A 16,920-nucleotide genomic window follows, 5' to 3' on the forward strand; every position below is an offset into this window, starting at 1 on the left:
CCCAGCTGCTTCTCACACTAGGGTGTATACAAGTTACCCAGGCCATAGCAGCAGGCTGCTCAGCCCCAACATAAACATGGCCTGTCTTTCTGCAGCATTGGTTTTACTCAAAAGAGTTTGGAGGAAACTTTATGAAATTTAGTTGCTTCCCCCACCCCCCGAGACCAAGTCTTGCTCTGTGGCCAGGCTGGAGTGCAGGGGGGCAGTCTTGGCCCACTGCAACCTCCCCATCCCGGATTCAAGCGATTTTCCTGCCTCAGCCTCCTGAGTAACTGGGATTATAGGCTCTTGCCACCACACCAGGCTAATTTTGTATTTTTATTCTAAATGGGGTTTCACCATGTTGGCCAGGCTAGTCTCGAACTCCTGACCTCATGTGAGCCACTGTGCCCGGCCAATGTCACATATATTTTGAAGTTGAAACCATGAGTTTGAAGTAAAGGACTTTGGGCTCCACATAAGACCCAGGAGTCACACATTCGCTCTAGTCAGCTATTAGGAGCTTTGTGTTAGAAATTAAATATTTCCTGAGGCTCTGTCCTCAAGAAAAATGAAAGAATTTTACATTTGTGTCACATAGAAACTAAAATCTAACCCAGCGATGCCTCCCGTGTAGTGTGTGTGAACCATCAGGCCACTGTCTGAATTATCCCATTTTGAAAAATTACTCACTGTGACGCAGATAAAACCTTGGGTGTTTTATATTCACATGATACTTCCTAGACTCTATATAATGAGCTCTTCATGAGGCACTTAATTGCATATGAGCTATGAAATAATAGTTATTGGCCACATGTGGTGGCTCGTGCCTGTAATCCCAGCATTTTAGGAGGCCAAGGTGAGCAGATCATTTGAGGCCAGGAGTTGGAGACTAGAATGGCCAACATGGTGAAACCAAGTCTCTTCTAAAAATAGAAAGATTAGCCAGGCGTGGTGGTACATGCCTTTAATCCCAGCTACTCAGGAGGCTGAGGCAGGAGAACCACTTGAACCCAGGAGGCATAGGTTGCAGTGAGCTGAGATTGTGCCACTGTACTTTAGCCTGGGCAACAGAACAAGACTCCGTCTCAAAAAAATATTTAAAAAGGCTGGGTGCAGTGGCTCACACCTGTAATTCCAGCACTTAAGGAGGCCGAGGTGGGTGGATCACTTGAGGTCAGGAGTTCAAGACCAGCCTAGCCAACATGGTGAAACCTCATCTTCTACTAAAGAAATACAAAAATAAGTTGGGCATGGTGGCAAGTGCCTATAATCCCAACCACTATGGAGACCGAGGCAAAAGAATTGCTTGAAACTGGGAGGTGGAGGTTGCAGTGAGTGAGAGCGTACCACTACACTTCAATCTAGGCAGTAGAGAAAGATTCTCAGACATTAGCCAGACGTGGTGGTACACGCCTGTAATCCCAGGAAAATCCCTTGAATCCTGGAGGCGGAGATTGCAGTGAGCCGACATCTCGCCATTGCACTCCAGCCTGGGTGACTGAGCATGAGACTGTCTCAAAAAAAAAAAAAGCTGGCCAGGCACAGTGGCTCATGTTTGTAATCCCAGCAAACGGAAGCGGGTGGATCACCTCAGGTCAGGAGTTCAAGACCATCCTGGCCAACATGGTGAAATCCCATCTCTACTAAAAATACAAAAATTAGCTGGGCGTGGTAGCTTGCGCCTTTAGTTCCATCTTCCAGCTACTCAAGAGTCTGAGGCAGGAGAATCCCTTGAACCTGGGGGAGGGGGTGGAGGTTGCGGTGAGCTGAGATCATGCCACTGCACTCCAGCCTGGGTGACAGAGTGAGATTCTGTCCTCCCCCCAAAAAATAAAAGCCAATTCTAAAATAGTTTGCTTTTCCTCTTTTAAAGCAGGCCAGATTTCACACTAATAAACATGAGTAACAAATAAAAAATGAGAGCCATCCTCTCCCTTAACTCATATCTACTCCCAGTAATTGGCTCTCTTTAAGTTTGGTGGGATATCGCCTCAATATAAGTTGTAGCATTGTAAATATATAAATTCATGATCCCAAATGTAGGGACCTCACTGCTCCTGGCTATTTCAGCTGTGCTCCAGTTCTTTATGAATGAGCGAATTCATTCCACAATGTTTGGTGCTTCTATATAGAGTTGGGCACCCTATTCTCACTTTTTTTTTTTTTTGAGACTGAGTTTCCCTCTTGTTGCCGAGGCTGGAGTGCAGTGGTGCAATCTTGGCTCACTGCAGCCTCTGTCTCCCAGGTTCAAGTGATTCTCCTGCCTCAGCCTCCTGAGTAGCTGGAATTATAGGCAAACACTACCATGCCCTGCTAATTTTATTTTGTATTTTTTGGTAGAGATGGGGTTTCATCATGTCGGCCAGGCCAGTCTTGAACTTTGGACCTCAGATGATCCAATCACCTTGGCCTCCCAAAGTGTTGGGATTATAGGCATGAGCCACCTGGCCCTTGCTTTTTTTTTTGAGATCAAGTTTTGTGCTTATCACTCAGGCTGGAGGGCAGTGGGGCAATATCAGCAACTCTTGCCTCCTGGGTTCAAGCTGTTCTCCGGCCTCAGCCTCCTGAGTAGCTGAGACTACTGGTCTCTACAAAAAATACAAAAATTAAATTATCCATGGTGGCTAATTTTTGTATTTTTAGTAGATGGGGTTTTTGTATTTTTAGAAATGGGGTTTCACCATGTTGGCCATGCTGCTCTCGAACTCCTGATTTCAGGTGATCTACCATTGTTGACCTCCCGAAGTGCTGGGATTACAGATGTGAACCACCGCACCAGGCTCCCTACTCTTACTTTCTCATAACCTCTAATTTTCCTTCCCTTTTCTCTCCTTCCTTTGTCTCAGTAAATGACTTCTCTTCCTACTTAAAAAATAAAGGCAAAAGATTGATACTCCTGTTATAAACCTGGTAATCTACTAGGATCCACATTTGTCTGTTTCCCTGTGTGCTCCTAGAGAGTTGATGGTACTCTTCTTGTGTGTGTTCTGTCCCTTCACCTCTGTCCTGAACCGCACTCTCCTGTCCTCCTGGCAGTCTTTACACCATCATTACCTTTCACCTTCATCATCTTACTCCTTGGTCTTCCCTTTCAACTCTGAACATGTTTGTGCCTCTCCTATCTTTGGTGCAGTGGCTCACGCCTGTAATCCCACCACTATGGGAGGCTGAGGCAGGTGGATTATCTGAGATCAGGAGTTTGAGACCATCCTAGCCAATATGGTGAAACCCTGTCTGTAAAAAAACTAGCTGGGTGTAGTGGCATGCGCCTGTAGTCCCAGCTACTCAGGAGGCTAAGGCAGGAGTATTGGAATCACTTGAACCCTGGAGTGGGAGGTTGCAATGAGCCAAGATCACGCCACTGCATCCCAGCCTAGGCAACAGAGCAAGATTCCATCTCAAATAACTAACTAACTATAACTAAATAAATAAAAATATAAAAGTGTTAGCACTCTAGGTTTAACTCTTTTCTCTCCCTCCCAGCAAGCCTTCATGAAGAGTTAATCCCTCACAGTCTTCTCTTCCTCATCTTTCCCTCTTGTCTGGCTTATTCCCCATCACTCTGGAGTAGTGACTCTTGCTTAAGGCCATGAATGACCCCACACTCTGAATGTAGTGAAAACTCCTTTCCACTCTTCTTCCTAAGAGATGACTTGATCTCTTAGCATTGTTCTTTATAGTTGACAGCGCCCTCTTCCTTTAAAACACTTTCTTCAGGCCAGGCGCAGTGGCTCATGCCTATAATCCCAGCACTTTGGGAGGCCAAGGCGGGCAGATCACTTGAGGTCAGGAGTTGAAGACCAGCCTGACCAACATGGAGAAATCCTGTCTACTAAACACAAAAAAATTAGCTGGGCGTGGTGGCACGTCTGTAATCCCAGCTCTTCAGGGGGCTGAGTGAGGCAAGACAATCGCTTGAACCTGGGAATTGGAGGTTGTGGTGAGCCAAGATCGCACCATTGCATTTCATCCTGGGCAATGAGAGTGATAATCAATCTCAAAAAAAAGAAAAAAAAACTGCTTTCTTCCTTTGGTCTCTGTGACACTAAATCCTGTTGGTTTTCTTCTTCTTACTCGTATTCCTTTCAACTTTTTCGTGTTTTGACCTTTTTTTCTCTCACTGACCTTAACTCTAAGGTTTTATTTTGCTTCTTTTATTCGAGACAGTGTCTTGCTCTGTTGCCCAGGCTGGAGTTCAGTGGCACAATCTTGGCTTACTGCAACCTCAACTTCCCAGGCTCAAGTGATCCTCTCACTTCAGCCACTCTGGTAGCTGGGACCACAGGCATGTGCCACAATGATCAGCTAATTTTTATAAAAAAGCTTTTGCTAGAGAGAGGTTTTCATCATGTTGCCCAAGCTAGTCTCATACTCCTGGACTCAATCAATTCCCCCACCTCAGCCTCCCAATGTGCTGGGATTACAGGTGTGAGCCACCACTCTTGGCCCAGCTCTTAGACTTCTGTGTTTGTGTGCGCACATGTGTGTTTAGACTTTTGTGTGTGCGTGTGCGTTTTGTGTGAGAAACGTGTTTTACTCTGTCGCCCAGGCTGGAGTAGAGTAGTGTGATCTCGGCTCACTGTAAACTCCACCTCCCTGGTTCAAATGATTTTCCTGCCTCAGTTTCCCAAGTAGCTGGGACTACAGGTGTATGCCACCACACCCAGCTAATTTTTGTATTTTTTAGTAGGGACGGGGTTTCACTATATGTTGGCCAGGCTAGTCCCAAAATTCCTGACCTTAGGCGATCCATCCACTTTGGCCTCCCAAAGTCCTGAGATTCTTTTTTTGAGATGGAGTCTTTGTTGCCCAGGCTAGAGTGCAGTGCAATAGCACAACCTTGGCTCACTGCAACCTCCACCTCCCAGGTTCAAGCCATTCTCTTGGCTCAGCCTCCTGAGTAGCTGAGATTACAGGTTTATAGGTGTACAACACCATGCCCGGCTAATTTTTGTATTTTTTAGTAGTGACAGGGTTTCACCATGTTGGCCAGGCTGGTCTTGAACTTCTTACCTCAGGTGATCTACCTGCCTCGGTGTCCCACAGTGTTGGGATTACAGGCGTGAGCCACCAAGCCTGGCCAACTCTTAGACTTCTTAAGGCATGATCCGTACTTTTTTTTTTTTTTTCATTCTACTTGTTGCCTTAGTGATTTTATCAGTTCCCATGGTCTCAGTCAGATTCTAACAACTCTTTGTGGCATTGGGGGTATAGTGTTAAGTGTAGCCACTTTCAAATCCTAACAACTTGTACATTTATATTCCTACTCCAGATCTTTCTTTTGAGTTAGATTTATGTAACCATGTGTCCTTTGCCATCCCACCCCTTTACCTCTGGCATTTCAAATTCAGCATGGCTAAAACTGAAGTTGTCTAAAACTTCTCTATTCTCTGTACCCGCCTGGTCCCAAAAATAACACAAACCACTTGGTTTTTGGCCCTCTTCCATTATTCTTGTCTCAGTATATTACCCCAACACCTACCTACCTGGTTTTCCAGGCCTGACACCTGCTTTCTGCTTCACTCTTTTAGTGGGGTGAAGTGACCAAGTCACTAAGAAGTCCTGTTGATTCAACTGCTTCCATCTCTTATCAGTTCTTCCCCTTCCATCCACACCCATTGCCATCACCCTTGTCCCAGCCACCATCTTCTCTCACCTATCCTGTTTGAACAATCTTAATTCTTCCTGTACCTATTACTCTGCCTTTTCATTCATTTTCTGTATAGCACCCAGAATAATATTAAGAATCAGAAGAAATGTATTAGTAACTTGTTTAAAATGCTTGTTTGTGTTTTCACATTACACTGGGCTTTTGTACTGTGCTTTCAGGTGTCCACTTGAGAAAGCAGCATTCCTATATTGAGCAAGGCAAGAAATGTCGTTACTGTGATGCTGTGTTTCATGAGCGCTACGCCCTCATCCAGCATCAGAAGTCACACAAGAATGAGAAGCGCTTTAAGTGCGACCAGTGTGATTATGCTTGTAGACAGGTAGGAACCTTCATTGAAAGTGGTTGGTGGTTCCTTTGTCTGGTGTTATCAGAGGGCATTTACATACCTAATACAGTGGCTATTTTTAAGTATAGTATTTTCAAACTGGATTATGAGGAATGTTAACCCAAATCAAAGGTCATATTCATGGTCAGTTGAATCATCCTGATGTCCAGCTGATGTGTTAAGTTACAGCTTACCTCTTCCTTAAGCAGACTTATTTCTGAAAACTGGAAAGTAAGTCCAGGACTTGAGAGGGGACAAATCTCATCCAGGGACATGACTCTTGGGAGGGAGACAGAGAAAGAGCTCAGCAGGAGTAAGCAGCTTTGTCTGTGCTAGAGTTGTGGTAGCAGTTCTGCACCCCACTAAAAATACCTTTATCAAGCCGGGTGCAGAGGCTCGCCCCTGTAATCCTAGCACTTTGGGAGGCTGAGGTAGGCAACAGAGAGACCTCATCTCTACAAAAATAAAAAATTAGCTGGGGTCGGGCACTGTGGCTCACACCTGTAATCCCAGCACTTTGGGAAGCCAAGGGAGGCAGATCATTTGAGATCAGGAGTTCAAGACCAGCTTGGACAACATGGTGAAACCCCATATCTACTAAAAAATACAAAAATTAGCTGGGTGTGGTCGCAATAGCCTGTAATCCCAGCCACTGGAGAGGCTGAGGCAGGAGAATTGCTTGAACCTGGGAGGCGGAGGTTTCAGTGAGCCAAGATCGTGCCACTGCGTTCCGGCCTGGGCAACAGAGCAAGATTCTATCTCAAAAATATATATATTAGCTGGGCATGGTAGCTGATAACTATGGTCCCAGTTCAAAGCTTCAGTAAGCCGTGATCACACCACTGCTCTCCAGCCTGGGCAACAGAGCGAGACTCAGTTTCTAAATATATACCTTTATTATACCGTGTTGAATCTAGACGTAGCTTGGGTGAGAAAGGCCTACCGGCCACATGGATGCAGATGGCAGCCAGGGCAGCAGCCCCATGAGCAGGCTCTGAGGTCTTTCCCCACATGCCGTTTCAGGAGAGGCACATGATCATGCACAAGCGCACCCACACTGGGGAGAAGCCTTACGCCTGCAGCCACTGCGATAAGACCTTCCGCCAGAAACAGCTTCTCGACATGCACTTCAAGCGCTATCACGACCCCAACTTTGTCCCTGCGGCCTTTGTGTGTTCTAAGTGTGGGAAAACATTTACACGTCGGGTAAGGGTCAAAACTTCACTTTTCCTATTATGATACTGAATATTAGATTCTTGGTCTTCCCCTGCAGAGCAAAGCAGTTTTTTTCACTGAAGTTATAAACAAAGATGCTCCATTGTTTGAAAAGGGTTAGTCATTTCCATCTTGATATTTCTATCCATGTGTGAACCCTACCACTGATGGGGAACACAGTATAGATTGATTATATAAAGTAATTTCCTTAGATAGATTGAAACCTGCACCCCACCGCACTCCTAGCTAGCTGTAGTCTGTCCTAGATCTTCTCTTGGGGATGTGTTAGATCTTGACAGAACCAGGAGCTGGTCTGATCCTCCCCCATCTCTGTGTGCATGCTGCTGAGCCTCCCTTGAGAGATCCCAGCCTTACCCCTTTCCCCTGAGCAGAGACAGCGTGTTCAGGATGCACTTAGCAGATAGTAGAACTTTTAGGTTTAATATGGATTTTATTAAAGTAACTTTAAATCTGATCTTAGCTTATTTAGTGGTGTGAAAGAGGATTTTGTTCTTTTTGTTAGAACACCATGGCAAGACATGCTGATAATTGTGCTGGCCCAGATGGTGTAGAGGGGGAAAATGGAGGAGAAACGAAAAAGAGTAAACGTGGAAGAAAAAGAAAGATGCGCTCTAAGAAAGAAGATTCCTCTGACAGTGGTAAGTGACTTGTTTCTTCAGTTGCTTACTGTGGCAGGCTTTGGAGCCCAGTTTCCTGTGTATGCATGGATGGATATGCTGGGATGGAGAAGCGGGCACACTCTTCATTCCTTTATACTTCTCATCTCCTAACATCTATTTACAACAGCAGTTAGTGTTTTTCTGAGGCACATTTTCTTTTTTCCTCATGGCATTCTAATGCTTATTAATGCCTTATATATAATGTTCAGTTAAAGTCAAAGCAAAATCAATATTTTTATTCAGTTTATTCAAATTTATGATACTCTGAGGCCAGCAGAGTTTCTTTTTCTATGTTCTTAACTTTTACATTTAGGAAGCTGGTCTAGATTTGAGCAGTGAATCTAATGGACATGAAGAAGGTTGCTTAAGCATCTTCACTTTTGGTTTGACTGCCTGTGTCAGCCTAGCCTTGAGAGGTGCTGATCAAGTCAGTGAAGGTCAGCCTTTCTCTTCCTGCCTTAATCTCTGCATTTATAGTTTATAATCTTGCCTGTTTTCCTATCACAGGTACTCTTTGGAGTGCTTTTTGCCTCTCTAGTCCTGAAACCCAGGAAGGAGGTTATGCTTAAAAGTTCCAAGCCTAGGCCGGGCGCGGTGGCTCACGCCTGTAATCCCAGCACTTTGGGAGGCCGAGGCGGGTGGATCACGCAAGATCAAGAGATCGAGACTATCCTGGTCAACATGGTGAAACCCCATCTCAACTAAAAATACAAAAAATTAGCTGGGCATGGTGGCGCGTGCCTGTAATCCCAGCTACTCAAGAGGCTGAGGCAGGAGAATTGCTTGAACCCAGGAGGCGGAGGTTGCGGTGAGCTGAGATCGCGCCACTGCACTCCAGCCTGGGTAACAAGAGTGCAACTCCGTCTCAAAAAAAAAAAAAAAAGTTCCAAGCCTCAGTTGGGCGTGGTGGCTTACACCTGTAATCCCAGAACTTTGGCAGATCACTTGAGGTCGGGAGTTCAAGAGGCCACATTTTTTACACAAACATGTTCAGTGTTAGATTCTATAGATACCTGGGCTCCTGGCATCCAGATGGGAAGGCACCTCTATGACTGAAGACTTAAGGTTTTGATGGAAAAGGTGGTAGAGAGTTTGGTTTTAAGGAATGGATTTCCCGGAAGCACCATTAAACTAGAGAGATTATAGATGGTGCCTGATATTTCTCGAGATTCTTCATTTTGTCTTTTGCATTGGTTGTTAGTAGAAGTAGTGGGGAGGGGATGAGATTTTTGAAGAAAGAACATATTGGAGAACTTTAGTCACTTTATTGGGCTTTTTTGTATTTTGTTTTGGTTTTGAGACAGAGTCTCCCTCTTGTTGCCCAGGCTGGAGTGCAGTGGCACAGTCTCAGCTCACTAGTCTCCACCTCCTGGGTTCAAGTAGTTCTCCTGCCTCAGCCTCCCAAGTAGCTAGAATTATAGGTAGTACCCCATCATACCCAGCTTATTTTTATAATTTTAATAGAGATGGGGTTTCACCATGTTGGCCAGGCTGGTCCTGAACCCCTGACTTCAGGTGATCCGCCCGCCTTGGCCTCCCAAAGTGCTGGGATTACAGGTGTGAGTCACTACGCCCAGCTGTTATTTTGAGACAGTGTCTCAGTGTCACACAGGCTGGAGTGCAGTGGTGCGATCTAGGCCCACTGCAACCTCCACCTCCCAGGTTCAAGCAATTCTCTTGCCTCAGCCTCCTGAGTAGCTGGGATTACAGGCACCTTTCACCACACCCAACTAATTTTTGTATTTTTAGTAGAGATGGGGTTTCACCATGTTTTTTAGGTTGGTCTTGAACTCCTGACCTCATGATCCACCCACCACAGCCTCACAAAGTGCTGGGATTATAGGCATGAGCCACAGTGTCCGGCGTTGTTTTTTTGGTTTTTAAACAGAGACGGGGTCCCACTGTGTGGCCCAGGCTGGTCTCTTAACTCCTGGGTGCAAGTGACCCTTCTACCTCAGCCTCCCACTGTGTTGGGATTATGGGCATGAACCACTGCACCCCTACTTTATGGGCTTTATTGTAAAACTTACTCATGAACGCACTAAGCTGTTTATATTTGGATCTGTAACAAGGTCACCCTTTTTTTTTCCTTTTTTTAAAAGGAGTATCTGTTTTAAGTGGCATCTTCTTCAGTCACTCACTGGGTGTTAAGTGTATGCCTTCTTTATAATGTCAATTTGCAGCCAGTCATGGTGGCTCACACCTGTAACCCCAGCACTTTGGTAGGCCAAGGCAGGCAGATCACCTTAGCTCAGGAGTTCAAGACCAGCCTGGGCAACATGGCAAAACTTTGTATCTACAAAAATTAGCAGGGGGTTGTAGACTGCACCTGTGGTCCTAGCTACCTGGGAGGCTGAGGTGGGAGGATGGCTTGAGCCTAGGAGGTTGAGGCTTCAGTGAACTGAGATAGTGTCACAGCCTGGGTGACAGAGCAAGACGCTGTCTCAAAAAAAAAAAAATGGAAAAAGGAAAAATTATTGCCGTGAACTCTTGGGGGTCTCAAGTATGTTGGGAGACTCCAAGATATTACCAGTGATCAGCTAATCTTGACCTTGGGGATCCCTATAGTTGCTTTTAGTTGTAAAGCCTCCTGCTCCCAGACTCTGTCCTGTGCCTTGCTTCCTCCTGATACTGCCTGTTCACGTCTGTGGTTCATCTCCAGGAAGACCAGCTTCTTGCCCTAATTATATGTAACCAGAAGCATCTTTAGTCTAAAGAGATTATAGGTAGCTTTTGATAGATTTCTACAGTTCTTCCTTCTGTCTGCTGCTGGTTAGTAGAGCACAGTATTTGGTTCAAGGCCTTATACCTAGTGACTCTTGATCTCCCCCAGAAAATGGACATCAGCTTGGGCTCCATGCCACTGATTGCCATGCAGTCTTATTTGTCCTGTCCCAGTTCCGCCTGTTGGCCATCTACAGAGATGGACCAGCAGAGTCTAGAGTCTGCTGCTGTTTTCAAGGTTTTTCGCCGAAATGTTTCCAAGCCAACAAGATTTCGATCCTGTTAGCCTACTTTTGTGTGCTTTTCCTCCCAGTTCTGACTGAATTTGTTTAGTTTTCTAGGCATTGGGCCAACTTAGGCAATAGGGGGCTTGAAGAAGTTTAGGGAAGCATCTCTCATTCTTGACACACTGCCACCTATCTGTACATTCCCGAATTTTCACTTAGGATTTCAGTCACTTGAGAAATAAGGCATTTTATCCAGAAGATCAGGAGTTTACCCACAGCTCTCTAAATTTAAACATTTTGTTCCAGAGAAAGAGTGTGCACGTTAATAACCTGTGCTTTCTAGAGGAAGGCAAGCAGTGTCCATTTTGTGTCACAGCCATGGGGGAGGGATAACAAAAGCTCTTTGGTTGCCTGCAGGTGTGGGCGCCAGAACAGCCCCAGACTGAGGGCAGAGGTTTGAATTCTACCTGCTATGACTTAGCTCTGCCATACAAATCACTTACTTTCTCACTTTTCTATACAGTGCGGGTAACACCCTCATTCAATGAAGTTCTGAAGCCTAAGTGGAATAATAGTGAATTTTTAAATCGTGATATTTGCTATAAGTAAAAGCTGTGATTGTGGTATATTGTAGGTTATAGAGCAGGATTACATGAGTTCCCTCAGTCCTGTTGATCCCCAGGCCACTATTAAGTGGAGTGAGAATGCTATAGAAATTACTCAGGGAAACTGAGGATCAGCTGGTCAGATGTCCTAGGTCACATCTGAGACTCAGAGTCTTGTTACCTGGCTCCTCGTCAGTATTCTTTGTACAGTAGTTCCCTGAATTTTATGTACCACTTATTTTACCACAAATGGAAATTGTGACATTAGAAGGGCAAGAGGGAAATAACACATTAGGTCTGGTATAGCTGGGAATTAAGTCCAAGAACTTGACCTTAAATGAGAATCAATCATAGTCTCAATAGAACTTTTGGCTGGGTGCGGTGGCTTACATGTGTAACCCCAACATTTTGGGAGGCCAAGGTGGTGGTGGGCAGATCACCTGAGGTCAGGAGTCTGAGACCAGCCTGACCAACATGGAGAAACCCCATCTTTACTAAAAATACAACATTAGCCAGGCATGGTGGCGCGTGCCTGTGATCCCAGCTACTCAGGAGGCTGAGGAAGGAGAATCACTTGAACCCAGGAGGCAGAGGTTGCGGTGAGCCAAGATTGCCCGATTGCACTCCAGCCTGGGCAACAAGAGCCAAACTCGGTCTCAAAAAAAAAAAAAAAAACCCTTGCTAAGTTACCTTAGTAAATAGGACCTCACAGTGTGTAAGAATTTCTGGTCGGGTATGATGAATCAAACCTATAATCCTAACTCTTTGGGAGGTCAGGAATTAAGAAACTACAGTGAGCTGTGATCCCACCACTGCACTCCAGCCTGGGTGACAGAGCAAGACCCCATCTTAAAAAATAAAATAAAATTTCTGTCTTGTTCCTGACACACACACATTATACATATGCACACATTCTTACCCCTTCTGCCCACTCAGAGATGATCAGAACTACATCTCTAAGCGTCCATTTCAGGCTTAGTGTCCTGCTTTATCCTGGGATAGTAGATAGGGGGATCATTAGAATTTGAAATTCAGTACTCTATTGAGTCAAAAAAGGGTCTAAAACTAAAAGGAAAAAGTACTATCTAATCCCACATATGGGGTGAATAATACTCTTCAAGTTGATTTTCTTCATTCTGCTATAATACCTGTTTATTATATTAATCCTAATAGCAAACATTCCAGCAAAAGCATTTTTATTTGTTAGTTTTTGGAACCTTACACCTTGCTCCCCTAAAAGCATTTTTAAATAGGATTTTTTTTTTTTTTTTTTTTTAGACAGGATCTCACTATATCACCCAGGCTGAGTATAGTGGTGGAATCACAGCTCACTGCAGCCTACACCTCCCTGGCTTAAGCAGGCCCTCCTGCCTCAGTCTCCTGAGTAGCTGGGACTGCAGGCATGCACCACCATGTCCCGCTAATTTCTTTCGTTTTTTTCTTTTCTTTTTTTTTTTTTTTTTTTTCTTGAGACGGAGTCTTGCTCTGTTGCCTGAGCTGGAGTGCAATGGCATGATCTCGGCTCACTGCAACCTCCGCCTTTCAGGTTCAAGCAATTCTCCTGCCTTAGCCTCCCAAATAGCTGAGATTACAGGCACCCACTGCCCCACACCCAGCTAATTTTTTTATTTTTAGTAGGAATGGGGTTTTACCATGTTGGCCAGGCTTGTCTCAAAACTCTTTACCTCAGGCAATCCACCCGCCTCAGCCTCCCAGAGTGCTGTGATTACAGGCGTGAGCCACTGCACATGGCCAATAATTTTTTTTTTTTTTTAAGTAGAGATGGGGTTTCCCTATATTTGCCAGGCTGGTATAGAACTCCTGACCTCAAGTGATCCCGCCTACCTCGGCCTCCCAGAGTGCTGGGATTACAGGCATGAGCTACCACGCCCAACCAATTTTTTTTTTTTTTGAGATGGTGTTTTGTTCTTGTTGGACAGGCTGGAGAGCAATGACAGATCTTGGGTCACTGCAACCTCCACCTCTCTGGTTCAAGTGATTCTCGTGCCTCAGCCTCCTACGAGTAGCTGGGATTACAGGCATGCACCACCACGCCCAGCTTATTTTGTATTTTTAGTAGAGACAGGGTTTCTCCATGTTGGTCACACTGGTCTCGAACTCCCTATCTCAGGTGATCTGTCCGTCTGAACTTCCCAAAATGCTGGGATTTCAAGTGTGAACCACCGTGCCCAGCTTTAAATTGTTCTTTCTTAATTAAGAAAATAATTGGCCAGGCACGGTGGCTCACACCTGAAATCCCAGCGCTTTGGGAGGCTGAGGTGGGTTGATCACCTGAGGTCAGGAGTTTGAGACCAGCCCAACCAACATGGTGAAACACTATCTCTGCTAAAAATAAAAAAATTACCTGGGCGTGGTGATGGCCACCTGTAGTCCCAGCTACTCGAGAGGCTGAGGCAGGAATATTTCTTGAACCTGGGAGGTGGAGGTTGCAGTGAGCCAAGATTTCCCCACTGCACTCCAACCTTGGCAACAGAGTGAGACTCTGTCTCAAAAAAAAAAAAAAAAAAGAAAAAGAGAAATATATATATTTATAACAAGACTTGAAAGAATATATAATTTTCGGCTGGGCACGGTGGTTCACGCCTATAATCCCAGCACTTTGGGAGGCCGAGGCAGGTGGATCACGAGGTCAAGGGATCGAGACCATCCTGGTCAACATGGTGAAACCCCGTCTCTACTAAAAATATATATATATATAAAAAAATTAGCTGGGCATGGTGGTGCGTGCCTATAGTCCCAGCTACTCGGGAGGCTGAGGCAGGAGAATTGCTTGAACCCAGGAGGCAGAGGTTGCGGTAGCCGAGACCGCACCATTGCACTCCAGCCTGGGTAACAAGAGTGAAACTCCATCTCAACAACAAAATATATATATAATTTTCTTTCTTCTATCACTGTCCTTCTCCTTGCCCCACCACCTATGCTTTCCGATTTCATGAAAAGAAAATGCTGAACCAGATCTGGATGACAATGAGGATGAGGAGGAACCTACAGTAGAAATTGAACCCGAGCCAGAGCCTCAGCCCGTGACGCCAGCCCCACCACCTGCCAAGAAGCGGAGAGGACGACCCCCTGGCAGAACCAACCAGCCCAAACAGAACCAGCGTAAGTTGTTCATCTCTGCTCTGGAGGCTGGCGTCTTCTAGCATGTGGGGGAGCCAGATGGGTCCTTGTGCTTTGGGGAGGTGGGAACTAAGCCATGAGAACAAGTTAAGGGCATGTTGAGAACAAACTCTCAGGAAATGGTTTTTTAGGAGTATTTACTGAGGAACATCTGAGGAAGTCTTTAGAGGCCTGTTACATTTCAAGGAGAAAAAGTCCAGATAGAAGGATACTTGTGTTCTACAAGATGGGTACTGCTAATGTGGGCGGGTTTTGAAAAACAAGCAGTCACAGTCAGCTGGGAGAATGGATGCAGTAAAGAATATAGAAGAGCCAAATTGTAAATGGTGGAGAGGGAAAGCAGTTTCTGTGCTGAGATTGCCCCTTTTAAAATTCACAGTAGAGCACAGTGGCTCACACCTGTAATCCGAGCACTTTGTTGGGGCCAAGGTGGGAAGATCACCTGAGGTCAGGAGTTCCATACAAGCCTGGCCAACAAGGTGAAACCCCATCTCTGCTAAAAATACAAAAATTAGTCAGGTGTAGTGGTGGGCGCCTGTAATCCTAGCTACTCGGGAGGCTGAGGCAAGAGAAATCGCTTGAATCCAGGAGGCGGAGGTTGCAGTGAGCTGAGTTGGCAACAGAGTGACTCCATCTCAAAAAAAAAAAGGTCCTTTGGAGTCAAGTGCTGGCCTCCTGGATTATGAGAGGACAGAGGTGGTGATCCCTCCACCTCATACACAGCAGGCACTGGAGACGCAGGTCTCTACTCCTCTACTTGTGTGTTTCTCTGCATCTCCTGAGAGCTGACAGGGTTTTTTTTTTTTTAAACAAATGTAGGTTTAATCTATTTTTTAAGATACTCTCCCTGAGTCCCATATGTCAGTGCCTGGTCACAGAAAAGGAGGTTAACAGCAGTTCCTGGAACCAAGCATCTCATTTCACCTCTATACAGTGGAGTGAACAAACTGGTGGAAGGGCCCTCGTTGTGGAGAGCTGCCAGATAAAAAATGTCACCTTGTGGCTGGGCAAGGTGGCTTACACCTGTAATCTCCGCAGTTTGGGAGGCCAAGGTGGGCAGATCATGAGGTCAAGAGATCGAGACCATCCTGGCCAACATGGTGAAACCCCATCTCTACTACAAATACAAAATTTAGCCAGGCATGATGGCATGGTGCCTGTAGTCTCAGCTACTCAGGAGGCTGAGACAGGAGAATTGCTTGAACCCAGGAGGCAGAGGTTGCAGTGAGCCGAGATCATGCCACTACACTACAGCCTGGGCAACAGAGCAAGACTGTCTCAAAAAAAAAAAAAGTCACCTTGCTGTAGGAGGGGCCTCCCACATTATACACTCTAGTAGTCTTAGGTTCACCCTGCACTTTTTACTTGCCCCTCTCACTATTGTAAAGCCTGAATTTATGACATAAAGGAATACTAAGTAAGGATTTTATCTTTTTATTTATTTTATTTTTTGTAAAGATCGGGTTTCACCATGTTGGCCAGGGTGGTCTCAAACTCCTGACCTCAGGTGATCTGCCCATCTCAGCCTCCCAGAATGCTGGCATTATAGGCAGGATGCACCATACCTGGCTCTGTAAGGACTTTAATGTGTGATTTGAGGGGCATATGAAGATGAAGGTCAGCATTTTGTTCCTTTTTTTTTTTGAGACGGAGTTTCGCTCTTGTTACCCAGGCTGGAGTGCAATGGCGCGATCTCGGCTCACCGCAACCTCCGCCTCCTGGGTTCAGGCAATTCTCCTGCCTCAGCCTCCCGTGTAGCTGGGATTACAGGCGCATGCCACCATGCCCAGCTAATTTTTTGTATTTTTTTTAGTAGAGATGGGGTTTCACCATGTTGACCAGGATGGTCTCGATCTCTTGACCTTGTGATCCACCCGCCTCGGCCTCCCAAAGAGCTAGGATTACAGGCTTGAGCCACCGCGCCCAGCCAGCATTTTGTTCCTTGATAGTTTCTAGAGTATTGGGGGTTTATTTTATGTATGACCATGTTTGAGATCTTTAAGGCTTTTTTTTTTTTTTTTTTTTTTTTTGAGAAGGAGTCTTGCTCTGTTGCCCAGGCTAGAGTGCAATGGCACTATCTCAGCTCACTGCAACCTCTACCTCCTGGGTTCAAGCTATTCTCCTGCCTCAGCCTCCCAAGAAGCTAGGATTACAGGTTCCTGCCACTATGCTCAGATAATTTTTGTATTTTTAGTAGAGACGGGGTTTCACCATGTTGGTCTTGACCTCAGGTGATCTGCCTGCCTCAGTCTTTCAAAGTGCTGGGATTACAGGCATGAGCCACCACACCTAGCCCTTTAATTGGCTTTCTAGCCAGGCACAGTGGCTCATGCCTATGATTCCCAGCACT

General features: G+C 45.5%; 1 protein-coding gene across 2 annotated transcripts in view; it reads left to right on the forward strand.

Moving 5' to 3' along the window:
* The window catches only part of CTCF (CCCTC-binding factor), a 77,412-nt gene that overhangs the window by 58,613 nt on the left and 1,879 nt on the right, over positions 1-16,920 (forward strand). For both annotated transcript variants that reach the window (XM_017967035.4, XM_035282418.3), the window contains 4 exons: positions 5,812-5,972; positions 7,002-7,184; positions 7,717-7,852; positions 14,391-14,552. In XM_017967035.4, coding sequence (XP_017822524.2) covers positions 5,812-5,972; positions 7,002-7,184; positions 7,717-7,852; positions 14,391-14,552 — 642 coding nt within the window. The remainder of the gene's footprint in view (positions 1-5,811; positions 5,973-7,001; positions 7,185-7,716; positions 7,853-14,390; positions 14,553-16,920) is intronic.

This window comes from Callithrix jacchus, chromosome 20 (assembly GCF_049354715.1).
Source record: "Callithrix jacchus isolate 240 chromosome 20, calJac240_pri, whole genome shotgun sequence".
NCBI classification, from domain to species: domain Eukaryota; kingdom Metazoa; phylum Chordata; class Mammalia; order Primates; family Cebidae; genus Callithrix; species Callithrix jacchus.